Here is a 23,974-nt window from a genome sequence, read left to right as displayed (position 1 = left end):
TGTTGTACTACTAATTTTGCTTGACATTATTTAGCTAAGGCCTGTTTTTGCAATTCTAATTAATCCTAGTTGTCCCAATTAAACAGAGCTGTTCACAAGTTTAACTAATATGGAGAAGTAAGACTTAATTTTTTTCAACTCCATTTTTAGAACATAGAGGTTTTGGGCATAGGTTCATATTTTACATGACAGCAGTATATTGTAATCTGACATTTAGAAGTTCAAGAAGGCAAGGTTGCTTTCTAGTTGCTCTAGCTGTCAGACAAGTTTAACACTTAATATTGTGAGTATACTTGGAGGGAGAACTAGAAACTGCTGACTGCTGTTACAGTCAGGAAGGAAAAGTTTGAATATTAACATTTCTCTTAAATCATGCATTAGGCTTTAGTTTTAATATGTAATTGTAGTTCAGTCAAAAATAGTTTTATAATTTTCTGAACCTGTAAGACTGTAGTACATGAACTGGTTATCAGTGTGTGTCGGTGAATATGAGACATAATTATCTAATCATTTAAGTTATGATGCTTTTTAACACATTTGGGAACACAGCTGGGTGAGGGTGGGAAGGGGTTTTCTCTTAGTTAATAGCATCTTCCAAGCAGGATGGCTTGTGAATTGCAACACATAATTCAGAAACATTAAAAGTTAACAAATTACTGTTCTTGTAGCTGTTTTTCCATCTGTCAAGAGAGCGTGTCTTCTCTGAAGATCGAGCTCGGTTTTACGGGGCTGAGATTGTTTCAGCGCTGGATTACCTGCATTCAGAGAAGAATGTGGTTTATAGAGATTTGAAGGTACGTAGAAAAATCATTTTCAGGCTTTTGGGGTTTGGCTTTTTGTTTGTTGTTAAAAAAAAGCAAATGATTCTGGACTATTAAGAAATCCTTTCCTGACTGAACTTAATCCAAACTGTTGTTGCAGCTGTTGGGCTGGGCTTTACAGGATGTCTAAACCCTTTGATAGTCCAAGAAGCTGCATAAGGCATTTATTGTGACTCTGGCAGCATTTCAGAGAACATGAAGGGTTACTGGGCTACAGGGGTTTCATTTTCACTCGCCTGCTTATATTCTGAGAGAAACTTTGTGGTGCTTCTGCACGGTCGAACATAATCCTGGTTTTACCGGAGGGATGGAAGTTCACATTGCATGGATGTTGTGCTTCCTTGCAGTGTGCTCACATCATCTTCATCATAGCTGCTTGCAGTTAGAAAACTACCTGTGCTTCAAGTTACTCATTTATATGGGGAGCATAGAAGGGGAAAAGAAACCCCAACCAAACAAGGTATCTCTGGGCAAACAAACATGAGAAATTCTTGAGGAAAATGCAACAATAGCATTTTCTTTCTTCCTGAGAAGACTTTTCAGGACAGGATGAAGGGCTCCTGGTAGTTTATTTAGGGGCAGTCTAAAAGGAAGCATGCTCTGTAATGTTCTCAGACCATGTCAGAGTAATTTTTGGATCTCTGCTGGGGTTTTGTCTCCCATCTCACTTGATTCCCCTGTAATGCACTTTATTGATACACTGAGGAAACTGTCTTAACACCTGGATGACTTTCTCAAAAATTAGAGGCTCAGGGTGGGATGAATGCCATGTGCTGAGTAAATATATGTAGTGATTCTCATTTAAAGGGTCTCTTTGGAAGTGGTTCCTTAACCTTGCATATGATTTCTGTTTTATTTATTTTATGCTATTACTTATTGGTACAGATTATTTAATGAAATCAGAGTCAAAGCAGGGATGAAGTTGTGTGAGGGGGAATACCTAATACACTTTCTAAAGAACTGGTGTTCTATTGATGGTGATACTGTAGAAGCATAAATACAATGTTCATGTTTTGCATTCTTTCTGTATATATGGTTGGTTACCCCAAGACTACAAATTAGTTACTTAATGTTCCCTAAAGAACTGAGGAAAGTGTTACAAATGTATATTTACATTTTACATGCTCTGGCAGCTGCTGTGGCTCTGACCCCACTGAGGATGAGTTTCAAAACTGATCTGCAAAATTCATGTCTTTGATTATCCTGCTCAGGATAAGTGTATGTTACAGGTAATCATGTCTTTTAATTTGGCTTTTCTTCTCAGTTGGAAAATCTAATGCTGGATAAAGATGGACACATAAAAATAACAGACTTTGGATTATGTAAAGAAGGCATCAAGGATGGAGCAACAATGAAGACTTTCTGTGGCACTCCAGAGTATCTTGCACCAGAGGTATGTTTATGTTGGCTGTTGTGTTAAATTGCCTTCTTTCACGCCTTCCGTGGTAGCAGTAGGAGTACAGAATAATTCCTGTGCCATGATGTGCTCATGCACTAACTGCTGTTATATAATTACACATCCTGAGACTCCTTTATTCATCATGATCTGGAACACATCTTTAGCATAATGATACATGATAATTTTTTGGCGGGGTAGTTTCTTCCACTTGACAGAATACGTACTTTTTACTGGAACAGTGCTTGTTTCTTGTATCAAATACATATTTTTTTAAAAGCCCTTCTAATCCCTTCAAATATTTCATGATAGATTATCTTTTTTGCAGCTTGCTATGTGTTTTCTTATTTGAAAGGTTATCAGTAGGACTTCACTTGAGAAGCAGAAGTATTGTCCAATTCTTTTACTATTTGAGGACAGTAAAAGGTGACATGCTTTCATAAACAGGACAGACCAAGCTTTTTCTGCATTATTTAGCATGGCATGTATTTAAAGTGCTGACTGTTTTATGACTATAAAAGCACAAGATATTTCTCAGTGTTGATTTGAGCCCTTCAGTTTCAGAGGAAATAAATCCAGGCAGGAGTTCTCAGTTCCCAAACAGTTCTGAGTAATTCTTTTGTGCAGATTTTTTTTTTTTTCCTTTTCAAGTGCAAAATGCATGTTTTGAGATTTGTTCCTGGAAACCCTCTTGAGTTGTGCAACAGAGGTGGTGTTAGAGCTGGGAGTGGGTTGGGGCAGATGAGAAGTGAGGTCAGGTTGTGTAGGGGGTGCATGAACGCTCAGTGCTCCAGGCACATGCTGGTTCCTCTGCCCACACTCTGAGCTGTGTGGAAGCAAACTCCTGGACTTGTAGGGCACAAAGCCTGAGCCAAGGTGGGGTGCCTTGCACGAGGGCTGCTTCCCCTGCAGTGGGGCTTTGCTTCCTGTGGCATTCGCATTTCCATCCTGCTCGGAGCATACGCAGAAGCGAGCCTTGGGCTGCTGGCAGGTTATGGATTGTTGGCACAGCTTTCCTCTGAGTTGGGAGACTTGAGCATTGCAAACCTGCCTTGAATTGAACTGTGCAGAAGTAACAAAGATGGGAAACCAGTGTGGTGGAGGAATATTTCTGCTGTGAGCTGATGTCTTTGCTGATCAGCGCTTTTGTGCTCCCTGCTTTCATAGTGGTGGCAGCATGCTCTTGGGTTTTGTTTGGTTTGTTTTTTGGTTTTTTTTTAAACTCCCAGCTGCTTTCAAGGGCCTCCAGTCCTTTGTAATAATGAAGAACATGGGCACCTGTCGAAGTAGCTTGCAGCAAAGAGGCGGAGCCAGTCTCATGATGACTGCCAGCTTTTGCATGGATCACCAGAAGTCTTCAGTGAATCTAAATTGGGGTCCCTGCACCACAATTTGAGATTTACTGATGCAGAGGGTAATTAGCAGCATGACGGAGTGTTTATTATTCATAAACATGCCTTTTATTTTAGCTTCCCTCTTAAAATCAATTGCTGAACTTCAGTTTCTCATCAGGGATTTTATGAGGACTCTAAAAATATTTATTGTTTTGGTTTTTCCTAACTTGGAATGTGGGGATTCCCTGTGCAGGCAGTTGGGCTGTTCTTTCTGTTCTGTTACTTCCTATTATTTTTTCTTTTTTAATACTTATGATGAGTTGGCTCATCCAAAAACCCTGAAGGACAAATCCTTTTGATTAACTCAGTTCTCTCCCTCACTTGCAAATCCCATCTGTGAGTTGGAGTGTTAAATTCTGGGGCGGCTTTTGTCATCTGGCTGATAGCATGCAAAAATCTGGAAATTGTGTGCAAATGATCTTCTACACTTTTAAGGTCATACATCCTTCAAAGCAGGGGTGTCAGTGCTCCTGTCTGCGTTTGAAACTCGAGTCCAGCACAGCAGTGTGTCTGTACAGTTGTTGCATCGTTGTTTTGAGGTTCATACTGGAATCTCATGCATGGATGACAGTGACTGAACCATGTCAACTTTGATGTGTCAGATGCATCAGTGGCTGTGATGTGTACAGCTGTTCTGCCTTCTCTTTTCAATTCCATCTCACAACAGTCTAGAGCTGCTCGTTAAGAAATTATGATCCCTTAATTTAAGTGAAATGACCTTGTTACTTTACAGCTCCCCAGCTATCCAGTGCCTTGCAATAAATCATGGATGAGTGCAATACCTTTTTTTGTTACGGTGCATTTTTGATACTCACACCATTGCTCTCTTTTTATGCACTCACTAATATGATGATATACTCATTGTGCTAGAGAACTTTGAAGAAATAAGCATTTTATATCCTGTTTAAAATTAATGGAGGTGAAGGAAATCATTGTAGTTAGTAATCTAGTTTATAATGCAGAGTATTAATACACTTTTAAAAGTAGCATGTGAAGTGTTTACTGCATTTCAGAAGCACCTGTAACATTAACTACGTGCACAGCAAAGGCCTCTGTGGTTTTTTTCTTTCAGTCTCTCCTATTGCATTTCTTGCAGCAGTTTAAAAAACAAAAATACAAATCGGAGGCCGTGCGAGTGTTTTATTTTAGGCAAGCCAAGCGTAGGGGAGTGTGAACAGGAAGCGCTGGTTGAGCGGGGTGACTCAGAGCGGGAACTGCATTGTCACACAATCTCCGTGAGCCGAGGGCTGCCGTGCCTCGGGAAGGACGGGCCGGCTCCTGGAATCCCAGCCGGCGGCAGCTGTGCCGGCCCTGTACATGGAGGGGGCAGCTGCACAGCCAGCTGTCGTTTGGTGTGAATCATACGGCCGGGGATGCTGGAAATAGACCGACGTGGGGTAATCTAATACCTGGCAGCCTTTTGATTTTTACTGCAGGCCCTCTCACTCGTTCAGATAATTAAGGGGAATAATTAGTGAATAAAGAGAGGCAGAGTGCAAACAGTTGTTATATGAAGTGCCTCAGTGCTTCTTTTTTATGTGCAAAACCTTTATATCGAGATTTTTAAGATGTGAAGATCTTGCTTTTGTTAAACTTGCTCTGACTTGGGCTCTTTTACCTTTTTAATTTTAAATGTTCAGTATTCTGAATCGCAGGAATGTAAAGCTCACACAGACACTGTCCAGTAAGAAAACAGGATGGTGGTGCAGTTGTGGTTCATGCTCTTAGCAAGAGTAAGCAGTTCAGTGCAGGCCCATGCAAGGAGTAAAGATGATAACTAAAACCTGAGGACAGGGTTTGGAACATGAGATGTTGGTGTCAGCTACTGACAACTGCATAGGAGACACGAAGTCTAGAGGAGTCCTGGTAACATCCACTGCACAGGCCACAAAACACTCCCCACTCCCTTCAGCAACCCACTGTGCAGAAGATCAGAAATGCACTGTGGCAGGGCTTCTCTGGAGCAAGCAGGAGAGGTGGAGAGTGCTGCTGGGCTCCCAAGTCCCTGCACCAGCTGCTTTGCTAGGTAGAAGTACCCAGGGGAAGGGAAGAATGAACTGTGCTGGGCTCCTTTTGCTGTGACACCTGGCAGAAATCCACCCCACTGACTGTTCCTGTGTTTGCAGCCCTCTGAGCAGAGGCAGGAAAGCCTTTGGAGCAGGGCAAAGGGTTGGAGGGGAAACATTTCCAGACAATTTGGCTGCCATTTTACAGCCTTAAAAGCCAGTCAAAAATTAAAAATGTTGTTCTGGCTCTTAGTGTTTAATGTAGATTAGTCATTGAGTATTTGTGGGTAATCTTTTAGGATGTGCAGAGCCACCCCTTTGGGGTGCAGGTTGGTAAGAAGATGATGGATATGTTTGGCTTTTTGCTTGTGAAGGAGCAGGTTGATGGCCTTTTCTCCCTGTGCTGGCTCCTTGGTGGGTTGGGGTTTTTCTAAAAACTTGGATCCCGTTTGGAACAGTTTGTGATGAGTACGTGAGAGTTTAACAGCTAGCTCTGTAATGTGAGAACAGTTCTTGGCCTTTGGACTTTGAAAGGTTGTGCTTATCATGACCATAACGTGAGGGAGAATGGGAGAAGGAAGGCAAGGAAGCTGCTGTAACATACCTGCTGCCTCCTTTTCCCCCCTCTGCTCACTCAGGATGGTGAGCATGGATGCCTGTTCTTTTCCCATGGTTCTTCTGCAAATACTCTGCTGGTAGATATGGCTGTGTCATGAAAGATGGACTTGCTGGGGTAAATTTTGCTTCTTGAGTTCTGTGTTCATGCCTGGTGTGGGAGAATCTTCTAAAGCCTTTTCCTTACAATTTGCAGGTTCTGGAGGATAATGACTACGGCCGTGCAGTGGACTGGTGGGGTTTAGGAGTTGTGATGTATGAAATGATGTGTGGCCGGCTCCCTTTCTACAATCAGGACCATGAAAAGCTCTTTGAGCTCATCCTTATGGAGGAGATCAGATTTCCACGCACATTGTCACCTGAAGCAAAATCCCTCTTGTCGGGTTTGCTGAAGAAAGACCCTAAGCAAAGGTGAGGCTGTTGCTTAATAGGTGCACTTTTATAAGGTATTTGAGACAAAATTGTAATTTAATTTTTAATCCATTCGAATTGATTATCCAACAAGATGCAGCAAATGGATCTGCTCATTTATTTTTAACTTTTTTAATGAGCTGACAGCGTAAATAGTGACACGAAGCAGCTTTGGTGCTAAACTTCAGAGTATGGTGGCTGCCATTAAAGTAAAACTATAGCCTGGGAAAAGGCAAGTTAACCTACCTTTGGCTGTAATGAATCTAGTGGCTGCTGTGATGCTCTACACCAAATGCTTTTACCTTCTGTTGCAGTTGAGACTGCTATCCCTTTCCTGAATTTTTGTCTAGATATGTGCCAGTGATTTAGCGTCCTGCTTTGGACAGTAGGTGGTGGTGTTTGTACCATGTTTGTAGTGGAGTTTATACCATGCTCAATTGACTTTTCCTATTTCCTCCTTTTGTTTTTATTTCTCTTTTATTGCTGTATTTTTTTTAAAAAAAACCTTGATTTAAAACCAGAAAAAAACCACACAAGAAGCCCGTAATGGCTAACAAACAGAAAATGGAACCAGGTCCAAAAAGGATGTTGACCTTCACAGAGATAAACATCAGTTTAAAAACCTGCCATCTTGTCAACCCAGACATTTTTAAAACAAATAATATTGTGACTCTGCCCCTGATCTCCTGTCCTGAACCTTCCACTGTTAATAGGCCCCAAATAGGAAACCTTTCATGTGAGGTGCAAGCAGAGAATTCCGGTTTACTTTCTGGTGTTTGTTTAGTCTCTGTGCATGTGTGTGCACATAGCAGGAAAATGGGATTTGCCACTACCTGGATACTTGTAGCAAGGATTTCTGTCATCACTGTAGGCTATTTCCTTCAGTATTTTCTGATGGGAAATCCTGTTGGGAGGTCTCGCAATGCAAATCCACAGTTTTTAATGTTGGAGGATTCATCTTGGTGGTGCTGTGGGGAGCGGGGCACGGCTGCAGCTCGGAACGTGGCCAGCCTGTACAAGGTGGCAACAGCTGCAGCCCCTCCTGAGCCCGGTGCCTGTGAGGGGACCTCCAGGAGAAGGTTGAGTAATTGATGAGCAGCCCCCAGGCTCTGCTCTGTGAGCCTGGCTGCAGCCCCTGCCAACAGCATTCCTGTCCAGTAAAGCACTGGGTTAAATGCAATTGTGACCCTTCCCTAGCTTATTCAGGTGGGGCCTTTCAATCACTGGGAGCACAAGCAGCATCTGCTGCAGTTTGTTCTTAAAGGAGCATCTCTGATGAACCAAAATGCACTTTGTTTACAAACAAAGAATACCCACTTGTTTTTAATTACGAGATTTTCCCAATGCCAATAATTACTCCACAATATGCTCACTTTATACAAATAGCCACTTCTTCACATGTATGTTCTGCAGGCTTGGAAGCAGCGCTGCTCTGATCTGGTGGACAGATGATTTTCATGCTGCTGATAGAAATAACTGTTGACTAGACAAGCCTGCACACATGCCTTATTGTAATTATGCCTAATTACACTGGTGCTTCCCAAGGTTTTTTGGATCATGGACTGTTCTTAAATACTGGTTTCTCCTCAGTCACTGTTCCCATAACTGTTTAACTGAATCTGTGGTTCAGCAAATCCCCTGCACTTTGTGACATTTCAGGCAGCATGGAGAACTGATCTGGAAACACTGGAGGTGGAAGTCCTGCATCCTGCCCTTGTAGTGTTATGTTCTTTTTCCTGGGTGGTCTGGGTGCTGGGGAGGACGCCTGGCATACTTGGTAGTTGACTCACAGTGTGCTCATGGAGCCATATGGACAAAAAACAGCCAGAGAGCTACTGAAATACATTCACTGAAAAGTTATATAATGTGTGATAGTCTGTGCTTCAGGGAGCCGCTGTGTAATTCAGCAGAAATGCCCTCTGGTGCCCAGTGGTGGACAGAAGTTGGTGTCATTGTAATGTTTGTGGCAGAAAGCATCAGAATTGACAGTGTAACTTGGGATGAACTTCAGACTGAGATGGAGGAGGCAGCCAAAGCCATGAGAAAAAGGAAACTGGGTGATGCTGTCACTTGCCCTAAAATCATAAAAAAACCCTGACCAACTCAACAATAAAGGTTGATATAGTGGAGCTTAGTGCCAAGGATACTTCAGGTTAAATATCAGGGAGCTGGGGAATTGTGATCTGTATCAGGGAATTAAATCTTATAAATGACCTGTTGCCCCTGAGCTGGATATACTGAAGCAGTGTTAGCACACTGTTCAGTAATACCAGTTCAGTCTCAAACTTCCAGGCATATGGAGGAAATGTGAAGAAAATGAATTGCATTCTGCTTGTAATCATGGCTGCTTTCTAAATTTGGTCATATGAAATCCATTTTCTAAGAGAAAAGGAATTTTGAAGTTTCTTTTGGGATTGATAGAAGTTTATTCATCTTGTAATGTGAGCCCTAATTTTCCTAAGAAGGAAAAAATCTATTCTGTAAATATTTCCTGTTAATGTGACCTGAAATTCCCCTTTGCTGCTTTGTGACATGGCTCAAATAAAAGAAGGTAATCAGAGCATTTTTTCATACATGAAACAACAAACTTTTGACCTTTTATTGTTCTTCTGTGGCTGTAGAGACTGCAACCTGTAAAAGTGGGCATGGATCAGAGCACCCTGTGTAAATGGGCTGAGTTTAGATGGGTGGGTGGGTTTATAATCAGTGTCTTGCAAGCTCTGAATCCTGGCAAGTTTTTAACTTAAAAGAACTTCAGGATGTTTTAATCTGAATTTGGATCATCAGGTTTCACTACGTGCCTTAGTCCCTGTCATAGGCCAGGATTGTTCAGCCTCTTTTAGATGGGGTTTGTCACAGGCTGCTTCACCTGCCTCTGTGGTGCTGTTGGACCTTGCCATTCAGCAAGAGTGAGAGGAAGATGATGCAGCATTTTAAAAACACCTGTTCAAAAATCTGATGACTTCGAAGAGTTGCAGTTGTGGCTTTGGAGAGCTGAAGGTGTTCCCTGGGACCTGGTGGTCCGTTCTTGCAGTCACCTGCAGATCTGGTACTTCATTCTTCCCTAGCCATGATGGTTCTTTCCATATTCACATGAAAATTTGGTCACAGATGTTCAGGAATGTCAAAGTCGATCGAGCCCTTACTTGTATAACTCCTTGGTTTTTTCCCTAGTGAAAAGAGGAGATTTGTAGTTGAGCTGTGTGTCTGTGTCTGCTGCAGGAAGATGAGGTGGCTCTTGAGCACCCTTGCTCTCAGGCACAGGGAGGTCTGCAGCCTTCACTGCCATTGCTGACATTGGAAGAGTTAGAAGCGATGCTTGTGGGGACTGGGGGTAGTTCCAGCTAGCTGGTGGCCAGCAGAAGGGGGTAACCTTGAAGAGCTGCTCCTCTTGGACGGCACACTTGGATGCCTTGTGGACATGCAGAGTTTTGGAGCCACACATGACTCCAAATTCAAGGTGACTTGTGTTTGCTCTGAAATGTGTGTGCCTTGAGTAGGAAAGTGCTTCAGTCTCCAGACAGCTTCAGGGTCCTGTGTATCAGTTGAAGTGCAAAATGCTCAAGTCTTCATGTTTCACCAGGTGGTTTGAGGCAGGCTGAGATTTAACTGTTGTGTATCATGATTTTAGTCTAAATCAGTTCTGTCCACAGCGAGTTAGACAAACTCAAAACAGTTCTCCCACAGAGATCTAAATTGAAGCTGAGAAAAACACTAAAGGCAAGTTTAAAGAACTTTCCAGAAATCACTATTTTAAAGACTTCTCAAGCTTCACCAACCTCAAACATGACTCCTTTCAATTACTGATGTTGTGAAGTTTTCAGTGCTTTTTGGATCTACCATGTTTGTGTCACATGCATGTGGTTAATGAAGAAGTGGGGAAGTAAAGCTCAGCAAAGAGCTGGGAGTTAGCTGCATTAGGCTTTCCAAAAGTTTTAATCTCTGAGCAGGAAAGCACCCAAAGACTCTGTGTACAGGGCTTTGGGAAGAATGTGGCCATTTCCTTTCAAATATGGAGTCTTCCAGTCATGCTGTTCTCAAAACCAAAGACAGCTTCTCTGTGCTGATAGTGCCAGTCACAGGAAGCTGATGTGGATAGAGCTCCCAAGCCTTCCTGTGGCTATTAGAAGCCTCTGAAGGTAAGGGCCATACTAAAATAAGCTGCTGGTGTCCATCCTGACTGTGTCAGAGAGGGAGAAAAAGGAGTCTGTGCTTGGAGCTGGTGAACACCTACAGTCTTTGCTGGGCTGTTGTTCTTGAGCCTGGTAGGGATGTTTGTGCCATGGTAGAATCATGTTTGGGGGCAGGGCTGACTCAGAGAAATCATGTGAAGACAGGGCTGGAAAATTAGAAGTGTGCAGGTTTCTTTTTAAAGAGCTGGGAATGAACCTGGGAGCTGAGCACTGTTTACTTCTACAAGTAAGTGGGCTAGTAGAGATACATTATTTTTAATGTGATCCACTAATTGCAATCTTCCTATGTGTTTACAGACTATATTTATATATATATGTTAAAAATACAGTACAGCAAATTTTTAAAATTATTTCTGTGTGATATATCTGTGGAATGATGGCTGATTGCCCTCAGTTTATGGAGCACACACATTTGTCATTAAATGGTTAAAGGGACTTAAAAGCAATATGCAGTTTCATAAAAATTTAAAATGTGAAAATAATTTCATTTTAATATTGATGTTGCACTTTATTAATAATTTTCACTTCTGGATTTAACTAAAATAAGAAAGTCTCTCAAGTGTAGATAGAAGTTGAATGAATAACCAGAATTGTTTGGTGGTTAGGTTTTGAGGGTTGTTTTCTCTTGTTTTTCTTTAAATTGCGTTTTGGCCTCTATACTTTGTTTGTTTCTTTATATACTGTAAGTTTCTGTAGCTTTTGCTTTTCAAGTCCTATATATGCTATTTTTGGTTCTGTCTGAGGACTTAAATGTGCAGAATTTAACTTAATTATCCAGGAATCTCCTCAGAGCTCTTATTTCTGCTGCATTTTACTTTATTTATTGCATTTCCTTATGAAAGACAAACCTGCTGCTCTTTACATCCTCACTGGTGCTTAACCATGATTTTTGTGCTAGTTGCCAGTTTAATTCTGTTGTCCTTGAGACAGACCTTTCGTAATAATTCTGAAGAACAAAACTGTATTTTGGGATAAATCCATATCCAAACTACGAGGTTTCTGTTGTTTTGCCATTCACTTTGACTGGATTTGTGTAATTTTTAAAAGATAAGTAAAACATCTGGAGTCTTTCTTGGCATTTCCCTGAATATGTGTTTGCCCTTCATGGAACACAGGCTCGCATTAGATAACATATTCTGCAAAGCACTTGTACATGGCTGCAGCCAGCCAGCCTTCCTGCCTGCTTCTGCAGAACACATTCAGGTGCTTCTTAGCTCAGAGTCACTGCTGAGCTCCTGTGCAGTCTGTTGACATCTGTGGATAAAGAGGATTGACTCCACCCTCTTCATCAGCCATCATTATTGTGCTGTGGAAGCATCAAGGAGTCTGGCAGAGACTTGGCAAAGCCACTACACCTGGAGGGAACCAGCCGAGAAATGATTACTCACAGAGTTTGTTTCTGTTCCCAGGCTGCCCTGGAGTTTGTCTCTGTTCCAGGCTGCTCTGCAGCTGTAGAAAGTGCTGCCAGGCAGGTGGGAGAGCCCTCGTCCAGTTTGGTTTGGCCCCTGGGGCTCTAGGGTGGACTTGAGTTGGTCTTAGAGCTCACCTGGGGAGTAGAGAGTCACCCGGATGCTGGAAGGCTGGAGAGCTGTTCCACTGCATGTTTCCTAAAGGATGATAAGGAGCAAACCCCTTAGGTCACTGTGGCACTGTAGTGGAAGAGGGCAAGGAAGCAAGCAGAGCCCCTGGACTGTCAGGCACCTGTGCTGCTGCGTGTCTCTGGTACAGCTGTGGCCTCTGCCAGTTTGCCTTCTCTGCAGATGGTGCTCAGGCATGGCCGAGGGCTTGAACGCATCAGGATCCATTCCCAGTGAGCACTGAGAACAAAGTGTCACAGTATTTGACTTTTCCATGCTGAACTGTCATCCAGTGCTGTCCCAGCTTGTGGTTTCGTACTGCATTGTGCTTTCATACTGTATTCCAGAGCATGCAGTCTCCAGTTGTAAAAATACCACTTCAATGGCTTTTAGCACAGCCTTCATATTTTCTCTGATATTTTGAACCAAACCTCTCCCCCCTATCCCCAGATAATCATGAATTTGGGCATGGGGTTACCACAGGTGGCCCAGAGGACATTCAGGGACAGATGTTGTGCACAGTGGATGAGGCCTGGCCAGGTCTTGGCTTCAGGCCCAGAGAACAGGCCTTGTCCCTGATGTCTGTAACAGTATAACTCTAGCCTGGGTCTTGTAGAGTCATTCTTCAAGCTCTTGAAATGGGGTCAGTATTTCAATTTGCCAGTGGCAGCAGGTATAGGATCCTGGAGATCAGCCTGGGTGAACATGGTAACACCTGAGCGTTGTTTTAACCTTGTTACCTGAGTCTCCTGCTGATTACCCAGTATCTGTTTTGCTCTCTCGATGCCTGCCTTTGCTTGCAGATGTGGTTCAGTCTTTTAGAGAACATTTTAACCTCCACAGCAAAATTTAAGCATCAGTTAGCTCAACACTGCAGTAAAACTGATTGCATCTATAAGCTGTGTGGACAGTTTTATTTTGGAATAAAAGTGCTTTATCTTGATATACCTCAAGTCAATAAAACACCCTTTGTGCTTTCCTGAAGCCAAGGAAGAGGAAAGATTTGCATATGCTGTGATATTATCACTGCAGTTGTCAACTGTTTTCTTTAATGGAAATTTAAATCAGGTTGCATAAATCAGTTTGCCTTAAAAAGCCTTGTCTCTCTTTCACTTCAAATTTGGTTTTACTGCTGGCATCACTGTGCTCTAGAAGACTATAAGGGGTAGTTGCAAGTTAATGTAGAGAGAAGGATCTGTGGCTCAGACCTTTTACTTTACAGGATCTGCTGTGGTTCCCCAGGACAGCATCTTTCCTGAAGGGCAGGTCTTTTGAGCTGTGGTTATTTTTTTTTTCTTTGTCTAAGCGAGACATTTTTCCTAATTCTGTTTGTTAGCCTGTTTTTAAATCTTTTAGTGGAACTGTGTTGAAACCTAAAATAGGCCTTGCACAAAAAACCAAACACATAGCAAATGCTAGAACTGCTCCCAAATGCATTGTATAAACTCAAAATTTCTTCAGTACACTGCAATAAAATTTGTATTAGAAAAAATAACTGTACTCAAACATTTAATTACTTATTTTGCCTCCTACAGGTTAGGTGGCGGTCCTGATGATGCCAAGGAGATTATGCAGCACAAATTCTTTGCTGGCATTGTTTGGCAAGACGTATATGAGAAAAAGGTATTTATGCAACTGTTCTCCCAAGGTGAATTGTAGCTGTGGATATATCAAATGTTTCAAATTTTGTTGCTCTCTAAAGGTACACAGAAACCTTCCACAGAAGAGGTTTGTAGTTGTTTTTAGCAACAACTTAGTATACTGTAATCAGATTACTTGGATTTTTATTTTGCAATGATAGGAGTATCTCTTAATGAGATACATGGTTTTATGGCTGAATAAATAGGATGTAATCAAAATAGCTTCCAAATTTAGAGAGTATATAAGCTTTTAAAATGGCTTTTCCTATGAACTCTTCTGCCATTTCTTGTGTTGACTGAAGCATCCCTTGCAAGCCCAGAGTTGCTGCTGGTTCCTGAGCATCTGAAGCCAGACTTCCTAGAGGGAGTAGTAGAAGATGGGCTCTTCTTTCCCATTGCATTTTTCCTGCCTTTTCAGTCTAATGTTGTCAGCATTCAAGACAAGTCCAGACAAGTGTAGGCTCTTGGATCAATCCAAGCCTAATGCTATTTTTTGTGTGTGGCAAAGGACTGATACGAAGGGTCTGCACTTCATGGTATTTCTTGTAGGTTTTCTTTGAGACCCACTGGGTTTGTTGGCTTTTCAGTGGGAGCCACTGAAGTCAAAGAGCCCAGCCCTTCCTGTAAGAATGTGTTTCATCAGTTGTCTGTGCCTCACAGACAACTTCTCAGATAATTATTTCTCACCTCCAAGATGCCCTGCTTTGTGCTCTAAGGGTGGTGTGCTGTTGTCCTCTCACGTTCAGTTCTCAGCAGCCACATTCTCATAACACTCGTGAAATGCAGCCAAATGTGAGTCTGCTGATTCAAGGCTCCCATCTACTGGTGCCACATGATCTCACTCAATCCCAGCCTTTCCTGATTTCCCTCCTTCTTCCAGCAGTCCCTCGTGGTATCAGATCTCATTTGATCTCTAAATACAGTTTGATTGTCCCTCCAGTTGATGGGAGCAGGTAAGAAACTTGGCAGAAACTGAGTTCCCATATTGTAGTGGGAGCATTGTCCAGTGCCTGTATACAGCTTTGGAGAGGGCTCTGTTTCCTTCTTTTCTTTCACTTCCTCACAGATCTGTGTGGCTAAAAGAACTGAAAAATCATAGAACAAGTTTTTGTGCCTTGAAAGTGTGGGTAACATGTTAAGACCTCAGCCCTTTGAGAGCATCCCTTGAGGGAGGGCTGCATGCAGTCATGAGGGCAGGGGAGAGTTCCATGGAGTTTATTCAGTAAAACGTGAAAGTAGATCTGAATTATTTTAAACAGGAAGTTGTCCCCATTTTCACCTAGCTGACAAACTTTGGGGTTGATGCTTGAGGGTTTGCTGGTTTTTTGCAGTTTAAGGTAAAAAGCTGACAGTGGGGCTCAAATATTTTAGAGTGAAGTTATTTGTCATTTGGTAGTAGTCCCAGTGCCCTGAACAGAAGAGAAGTCACACAAGCTGGAGGCAATGTTTTATTTATCTGTAGGACTGAGAAAGCCTTCATAAATTGTTCCGTAGTGGTAATGATTGAGATTATTCTGAAAACTATCAGGAAATTCCAAATACTTGCATCTTTTAGAGAAAACTGTGTGCTAATTGAGACTATTCCTGACCTTGGCCTGTCCAAGGAGTCCAGATCCTGGCTTTGCTTGTGTCCCATTAGTGTTTGCATCTGAGGTAGGCATGCTGTGCAGATGGAGAGCCTGTGAGTAGTTGCCTACATTCTGGTGGTCCAAAGAGGGCCTTGCAGCATTTACCTGAAGTGCAGCCCCATGGATTAAAGCTGCATTTTGCCAGCTGCCAAGAGCTGTTTGTATGCTAAGCCTGGTTCCCCACCATCTCCAGTAATGCTGGGTATGTGTATGAGTATGGGCTTGGGTAATCCAGAACGTTTGCTTTGTAATTAAGCTTTTTGGAAACATAGTTTTGCTTTAAATTACAAGGAGCTTTGAATAACTGGGGGTTGTCCCCCAGATTTAAAATACTTATTAGGCTCACTTGGAAGAGTGCTGTCTGTCTCTGGTGCAGAGAAAGGTGCAGTTTAATTTGCAGTATTTTGCCCACCCACGAGCAAAACATACTCAAAGAGATTTTAATCACATGGGGAATTTTTTTCAGGTCCTTTTTCTGTCTTAAAGCAACATGAGTCTGTGGCTACCAATGCTGGTCTGCAGCCGTGGGAGGCTGCAGGTGGCACCTCCCTGCCAGTTGAACTGCAGAGCTATTGCAGTGACAGCTTTCCAGTAAAGTGACATATTTGCTTGTTAAAGCCAGCGTTGGAGCTTTCTGCGGCTTCCCCTCTGTTTCCAGCTTAGCGCTCAGAATTTGACAGCTAGGGGGAAAAGATGTCTTGTGGGTGCATCATAATCTGTCTCAAATTGCTTTTAACAGATACTAAAATAAAAAGGAAAATGATACAGGCAGCGCTAGCCCATTCCACGTGTGTGCTGGCTTGGGATTGCTGCTCCAATGTGCTCAGTTCAGGTGGCTGCTGCAGTGCCCAAGTCCTAAATCACTCCGAGCTGTGCGCAGCAAGCAGAGCAACTGGGGGCACTGCGAGTGCCAAAACCACCATTAGCTTAAAGGACAGATAGAGCGTCACACACACACACACATGCACAGCCTGTCAAACCCAGGGCTGCTTTGGGAAGTAGGCACAAACTCTGCAAGGAGAGAGGGAGAGAATAGAGTTACACGAGGAAGAATCTTCCTGCTCCACAGGGCTTTTATGTGTAATATGTTGGTGTGATTTGATTGAGAAGTGTTATTAACATTACAGTGTAAAGCATTCCCTCTTCAATAGCTTCAGGGGACTGCAAGGCTCAGAGTAACTCCTGACTTTATAGGATATCCTATTTCCTTTTCCTTTTTAAATTCAGGACATAAAGACTGCTTCTGAGGACCTAATATTTTTTTGTAAGAGTAATGTACCCAGCTCCTTTAAGCCATTCTTGGGCACAGATAATTGTGAGTAATTGGGAAAAAAAGATGATGAATATATACTATAATTGTGCTCTCTTTTAATAAAGGGAGCTTTTATGCTCCTAAATTTTTAAGGATTGATTTTAAACAGTAAATACTCCTTTGTATGTGGGAACACTGCCATATGTATGCATTACATTTCTTACTGTCTTTACATTGAAAATGAATGCATTTGATTGGATTGCTGTTCATAAGACAGGACACTGTTAGGTGCTCTCAAAACAGATCAGAAAGACCATCCTGGTGATAGGGAGCTTGAAAGTTGACAAACAAATGATTCTTCACATCCAAGCAGGAGGCAAAGTCTGGAATGGGGAAGAGGTGTTTTGTGTATTCAAGATTTGCTGATGTTTTCCAGGTAGTGATTTCTGTTGGTGTCGTTATTGTTTGTACAAATGCAGAAGTGCATGTCTTGGGGTCGCTGCATAATTCCAGTTGGAGCAATTTACCATCCACCTTGCTAAACCTCTCCCTGCAGTTCTGGATTGGAAGCTTGACGCTCCCTCGGTCACGCTCCTGAATTGCTGCCCGGTGTGGCTGTGCGCTATTAAAAGATGGCCACGCGTAACCCCGGTGGTGGGCGAGCGGGATCCCGGCGCCGTGCCTGTGCTTGGGAGGGCTCAGAGGCCTGTTCACATCCTGGTTCTGCCCCCCACGCAGGGGACGGTGGGCACGGTCTGAATCCAGCTCCAGTGCCCTCCAGAGTTGTCCGTGTTCCAAGTGTGTGCATCTGTATGCAGCCAGCTCCCCATGCCGCTTCCCAGGCGCTCCTCCTCCAGCCCCAGTCAGGCAGCTCCGCTCCATCTGGAGCTGCTCTTGCTGGAGCTTGCCTAGGTACACATGGATGATTTCCAGCCTGTCTGCCTGAGTTTCAGGAATAAACCCCAACAAGTGCAGCTCCTGGTGTAGCAAGAGGAGGATGTTCACTGCTGACTGGGCTCAGGTTTTTGTAAGCACTCCAGGTTTTCAAAGTTCAGAGTTGATATCAAACTGCTTTTGTGGACCAGGAATATTAAAGCTTAGTGTTGCTGCTGCCTTGGCCTAGATTCTGCTGGGTTGGTCAGACCTCCAGTGTGAGCTGCATGGGCACAGTAGCACTGTAGCTGAAACTTCTTGGTGAATGTTACAACCCTTGTGGTGATACACAGGGTTAGCTGATAAGTTTCATATCACTAAGCATCTTTCTTACTTATTTTCATCCTCCTTAAGCATAAGTCTGACTAGATGAGGTTGACAATTTCCATATAATAATGTGGGGAACCAGTATGTGTTGTTATTTTTAAACACTGGTCAGCATGTTATTACTTGAAGAAATTTTAGGATTCTAAGTTTCCTTTGTGCAGTTAAATCTTAGGGGAAAAATGCCTAAAAATACCCCATAAATAATAAGTGCACACCTAAGTAAGTATTTTTTACTGTATATTCTTCCTTCTTTGTGAACTGGTGTTTTTTAGACATTTTAGGATCACAGAAAAATGCACTGTAGCTTATAACTGTGTCAAATTCTACTTGTTTCAAACAGCACTGCAAGAACCTGTAAATGGACACTTTTTTTTTCTTTCCATAGCTTGTACCTCCATTCAAGCCACAAGTTACATCTGAAACAGATACAAGATACTTTGATGAAGAATTTACAGCACAGATGATAACAATCACTCCTCCTGACCAAGGTAAAGTTTTTCCAAATGTTTCCCACTGTGTTCTCCACACCACCAGAAATAATTTGCTGTGATGGATCTCTTCAGCCCATATGAAAAAGTATCAGTTTAAACTTCAGGGTTTTCCAAATGTGTTTGACCAAGAAGTTGGTAAAATGAAAAACCTGTTTAATAAAAGTGAAATTATTTGTGCTGTTGTCTTTTCCAAATGTGCACACTCACAGTGGAAATCAGTGATAATGATGTTTAGCTGATGTCCATATCCACATGCACTGTGTGTATGCAAGCAGTCAGTTGAGCATGGGCTAATGTCCCATCAAAAAATTGTATTTTTGTGATAACTGAGCATGTTTGATGCTCTCAAATAGCAATTGCCAGAAATTCAGAACAGTGAGTGTGGATTTAAGCAATGCAGCTCCTAGCAATTTTAAATGGACATTTGAACATCTGTTTTCTGAAATCACTTCACCATGTATTATCTTATTGTTGATTTGCTGAAAATAAAACAAAAGGTAGCAAATGTTACCTAATGTTTTTTTTTTTCCTCTTTCAGATGACAGCATGGATTGTGTAGATAACGAGAGAAGACCTCATTTTCCTCAGTTCTCCTACTCAGCCAGTGGAACCGCTTAATGTTTTGCCATTCAGAAACAAAACAGACTGCATTTTGGGGACCTTACTTCAATGGACACTAGAGAACTTTCTATATTATCAAGTTACAAACTGTGTTTGTATTACGACTTAGATGAATTTGTAGGAAGCCTCACAGATTCTGTATTTAAAACAATTCTTAGATGCGTTTTTGAGAAGGAGAACAAATCCATTCTTTAAGTATTATGTCAAGGCTTTTATGCTGAATCACCATAGGTTTTTAAGAATATACACCAAAACTGTTTACTTTAGAAATAATTAAGGTATTCAACATATCAGCAACTCTGACCAGAAAATCCCCTTATTTTATTTATTTCATACAGTTCATTATCTAAATACAGAATCTGCACTCTGATCAGATCAATTAGATTTATATAGGAAGATATAAGACTTTAGTAGCTAGTGCAATAATATAAGCAACAAAGTGAACAAACTCTGGAGGGTTAAGGTTCAAACTCATTTTGGACAGCAGTGAAGTGTCATCCAACTCCAGAAAACCAACTATAGGAACAGCATTAATGGCCTCAGTGAGGTAAATCAAAAAGCAAAAGTTATTTTTGTTATAACATCTGCTACAAGACATTACATATCAAACTGAATCCGGTGGGATTGCCACGCCGTACAGATGAGTATTTCATTCTAGGCAGTGCATTTAATTATTCTGTTTGCATAGAATCTAGGAATACTTCATAGGATTGGCTTCTCAGAACCTAGAAAACGCTTGATTTACCAATCTAATATGAAAGGCAACAACACAAAATCACCCACTTCCACCACTGTACAGAAATACCGCACAGGTCTAAGTGAGAAATCATCCTCATGAGCGAGTCAGCCAGACACGAGTACATTTGGCACTGAAGTAATGACTTGTTGCCGCTTTTTTTTTTTTAATGAAAAGATATATGAATATATATAAACACTTAATGAATTTTTGCATCATGCCAGATCATTTCTTCTTTCTTGAGTGTGCATTAAAGGTATCAACCAACAGTTCATGGTGCCTTCTCACTCTTGAAGATTCAGTTTAACAGTGTTTCCCATGTATAAAAAAAACTAGGTTTAAACTTCATATGTGTTTGAATAATAATGGTGTTCAAAAAGTGAACTCTTTTTTTGTTTTTCATTTTTAATCTTAGTGGGAAATTCCCCACACCCTATTTTTGTTGTATCATGTTTCTTTGTAATTTTCATAAAAGCAGTCTTATTCTGTCTCTACTGCAAATAAAGTTATTCCATTGTAGGTTGCGTTCTTTAAATTGTGCTCCTTTTTTTTTTTTTCATTCTCTGGACTGTATAAAAAATGATGACATGTATTCCAGTTAAGTAGCTTTAATATTTTTTATTTGAAAGGAATTATATTATGAAAACCCTCTCTTCTGCTCTCCATCAGACGCTGCTGTGCTTGCACAGAGAGCCCATCATCTTGACTTTTTTAACAACATTCAACTCTAGTATTTTTACTCATGATATGAAAGTTTCCCTCCAAATACTTTAATAAAATTGCTTTAACAAGTTAGGTTCTTATTTCTTGTGGTAGGAGCCTTCTGAATTTGTAGAGATGCAACAACTGCTCCAGTTTCTCAAGTTCGATGTGCGTATCACTGAGGGATTCGGGTTGTTCTGTTCCTCCTCAGTTGTTTCATCTCTGTGCTGATCATTATGCAAAGATAATTTTGGAAAACGCTTCTTCAGAGAAAAGCAACCTGTGCCAGGAATAAATTGTCTTGAGGTGAATGTGGACTGGCCTTGTTTTTCTGCCCTCCTGGTGCCAGCAAAAGGCCCTGATCTGCTGAGGTATTTCTGTTGCACCACTCAGGCCAGTCTGTGCTGCACAATCTCTAACATTCTCCGGGCACTAATGTTAATCACAGCTGGGAGGTGGTTACTGGAGGCTGGAATGTCCTTTTTCAAACAGGAATACAAAGAACAAGATCTGAACATCCAAGAACAACTACAGTGTGCTTCAGAATAAGCAACAGGAATTGCAACTGTGCTAAGCCATTAAACGTCCAGCACGTTTTTTGGTTCAAAGAATAAGCTGTAATTCCCAGTGCAATTTACTGCATGTTTATGCAAGGAGGGAAGGGGAAGAAGAGATCTGTGCCTCTGTAGAGACTGGTGCTGGACAGCCTGTCCCGTTCAGCAAGTCTGATCTAACTGCTCTCCTTCCTTTGCTTCCAAGTCTTCATCTGCATCTTCAGCCAGCCCAGGGACCAAGTCCAAGCAAACTCTTCTGCAAGTCTACAAGTCTTGACAAGCTCTGAACCAACACAACTTTGTGCATCCAAATATAGGCAACACTACTGAGCAAAGGTTCCCATTATCTGCCCCAGGAAAATCTGCTCTGTCAAATGCAGGAGCAGGCATGGATCAGGTTGTTTTGTTGAGGCTGATTATGTCTCACTATTTTTCTGCCAGTTGTTGCTAATGGATTGTTTTAATTCCCTTATATAAAATGGAACTCAAAAAAAAAAAAAAAAAAAAGCTGCCAGCACTCTCTCTGAATCTTATTATTGTTAGCAACTGAGAGCTGTGAGGGCCACACCTGAATGCTGGACACGTTCCCTCATTTTGCCAATGATTGTTGTAAATGCCTTACTTGTCCATAATTGAATGGTTATGGCTGTTACAGCTGTATACCTGCAAACATAAAATGTGTTCTTTACATTTTTAACACAGAAAATCCTGCTGCAAAAACCTGTGACCTGAGTGTCATTCATCTCAGATTCTTTTTGTACCATATATGCAGAGACTGCTTAAAACTTGCATGTTTCTTTAGCTCTTTGGCTTGAAACCTCAAAACTTTTCTAACAATGGCTACAGCCAAAACTTCTCTATTCTTCCTTACGGCATTCAAAAATGTCATCTTGCTCTGGTGTTGCACATTGCAGCAAAGGTGTATCCCAGGTTCTGAACGCCCATAGTGGATCTATGTTACACCCCAGGAAGGTTGTCGTAAATTCGGACTTGGAGAAAAACAGGAAAAAATCCCTTGGCAAGAGCACATAAGTAAGTTCTCTGTGCCTGTGACTGCAGTCGGGAATTGAGGTCAGCTGGGCAGTGGTTGAAATAGGCTCCTCTGAGTGCTGCTTGGGGTTGAGACATGGGCTGGAGCCAGGTAATTCTGCAAATTCCATTTTATACTCATGGTGTAACTGAAGCATCCAGTACAATCCCATTGGGATATGACAGGCTGTTCTGCCTTTAAAGTGGATGAAGATAACTCTGGTTCATAGCATTCCAAACTTTGCACAAACTGTGACCTCTACCCCCCCCGCCAGTACAAGAAGCACCTTTTTCTTCATTTTTCTTTCTGCGCCTTCACTCCTCCAGCAGGTGACCTCCACCTGCTCTCCAGCTCTCATACTGGCCTCGAGTCCTAGCTGTTTTTTGAATTCATTCACAGTTTTCCACCTGATACACAAATGATAGCTTTTGGAGGCTTGATCCTTGCCTGGATTGTTTGAATTGGACAGTCCTGTCACTACAACATTTTAGGAAAAAATCCTTTTGTCAGGATTTTCTTCTCCTGAGAAGCTAAAAAGGCCTCAGGAACAAATTAAAAAAATTGTTACCTGCTGCTGTAAAATGCAGCAGGTGCTTCCTTGATCGATCGATGTGAGATATTTCTACTTGGTCACCAATCAAGGAGGCAGCAGCTCTCGGACTCTCTGGGAGTCACAAGCCTTTATTCATTCCTTTCTATTCCTGTCTTGCCTTCTGATTCATCTTTCTCTCTGTTCTTGTAGTATAGTTTTAGTGTAGTTTTTAATATATATCATAATGTAATAAACCAACCTTCTAAAACATGGAATCAAAATGTCCTTCCCTTCACCCAAGTCCTAGCTGCCCTAAAAACATCACTAAAAAACATCCTCCTTCTAACGAGTGGGAAATTTTGTCTGCTGCTTTGGATTGTGCCCATGTGTTGAAGTGCTCAGTACACCAGCACTGTGTTTTCATACTCCTGAGTGTTTGTGGGGCCTTTTCAATCTTTGTCAGGGAAAATAGCCTTTGCTTCTTAGAGAGCACATGCCAAAACAGATTTTTATCTCCAGTAGTTGGCTGTAGGATGGTGGTGTCAGATCAGAGGTCACAGCCTGCAGTGGCAGTGCAAAATCCAAGGAGACAAAGGTGCAGAAGAGGAGCCCACACAGAAAGCAAGTTGTACAGATCTTCTGCCCGAGAAGTTTGGGAAATGATGATTTAGCAGGTCCGGTTTATTTCACTGTCTCTGGAAGAGCTTCGGAGGTAAAAACACAGTTGAAGAAACAGGCGAATGTAAAGGATCTTGTTTCTTCAGCATAGCAAATGAGTGTTTGTCTTCCACTTTGAGCTCAATTTTTGTAATAACAGGGAGGTTAATTGCCACGAGGAGTAACACGCAAGGAACACACAGTGCCTGTAGCGAGCGGGATTATTATCCCCCTGCAGCTGAGAGTGCAGCCGCGTGCCCGCTGTCTGCTGCAGCATATGCTGCATTCTAATCAGGTGATGGCTGCTTGCTCTCTGCCCAAAATCATTTTCAACAAATGCAATTTGTTACAGTAGTTCCTGCTTGACACTTTTTAAAATTTCTGTAACTGATGGTCGCCAGCCTGGTTTTGTGAGCGTGGTGGGTTCCTAAGGACCAAATCAAGGTATTCATGTGCAA

The 23,974-nt window shown here is 42.0% G+C and overlaps 1 protein-coding gene across 6 annotated transcripts in view; it reads left to right on the top strand.

Moving 5' to 3' along the window:
- Positions 1-21,058, top strand: part of AKT1 (AKT serine/threonine kinase 1) — a 78,869-nt gene extending 57,811 nt beyond the window's left edge. For 3 of the 6 annotated variants that reach the window (XM_038137360.1, XM_038137365.1, XM_038137366.1), the window contains 6 exons: positions 669-794; positions 2,086-2,214; positions 6,429-6,643; positions 13,949-14,036; positions 18,579-18,681; positions 19,223-21,058. In XM_038137360.1, the coding sequence (XP_037993288.1) occupies positions 669-794; positions 2,086-2,214; positions 6,429-6,643; positions 13,949-14,036; positions 18,579-18,681; positions 19,223-19,302 (741 nt within the window). In that variant the 3' untranslated portion in view covers positions 19,303-21,058. The remainder of the gene's footprint in view (positions 1-668; positions 795-2,085; positions 2,215-6,428; positions 6,644-13,948; positions 14,037-18,578; positions 18,682-19,222) is intronic. The other 3 variants (XM_038137363.1, XM_038137361.1, XM_038137362.1) reach the window with 1 other exon arrangement.
- The last annotated feature ends 2,916 nt before the right edge of the window (positions 21,059-23,974 follow it).

Source organism: Motacilla alba, chromosome 5 (assembly GCF_015832195.1).
Source record: "Motacilla alba alba isolate MOTALB_02 chromosome 5, Motacilla_alba_V1.0_pri, whole genome shotgun sequence".
NCBI classification, from domain to species: Eukaryota; Metazoa; Chordata; class Aves; order Passeriformes; family Motacillidae; genus Motacilla; species Motacilla alba.
Note: the sequence above shows the minus strand (reverse complement) of the source record. Positions and strands in the feature narration are given on the sequence as shown.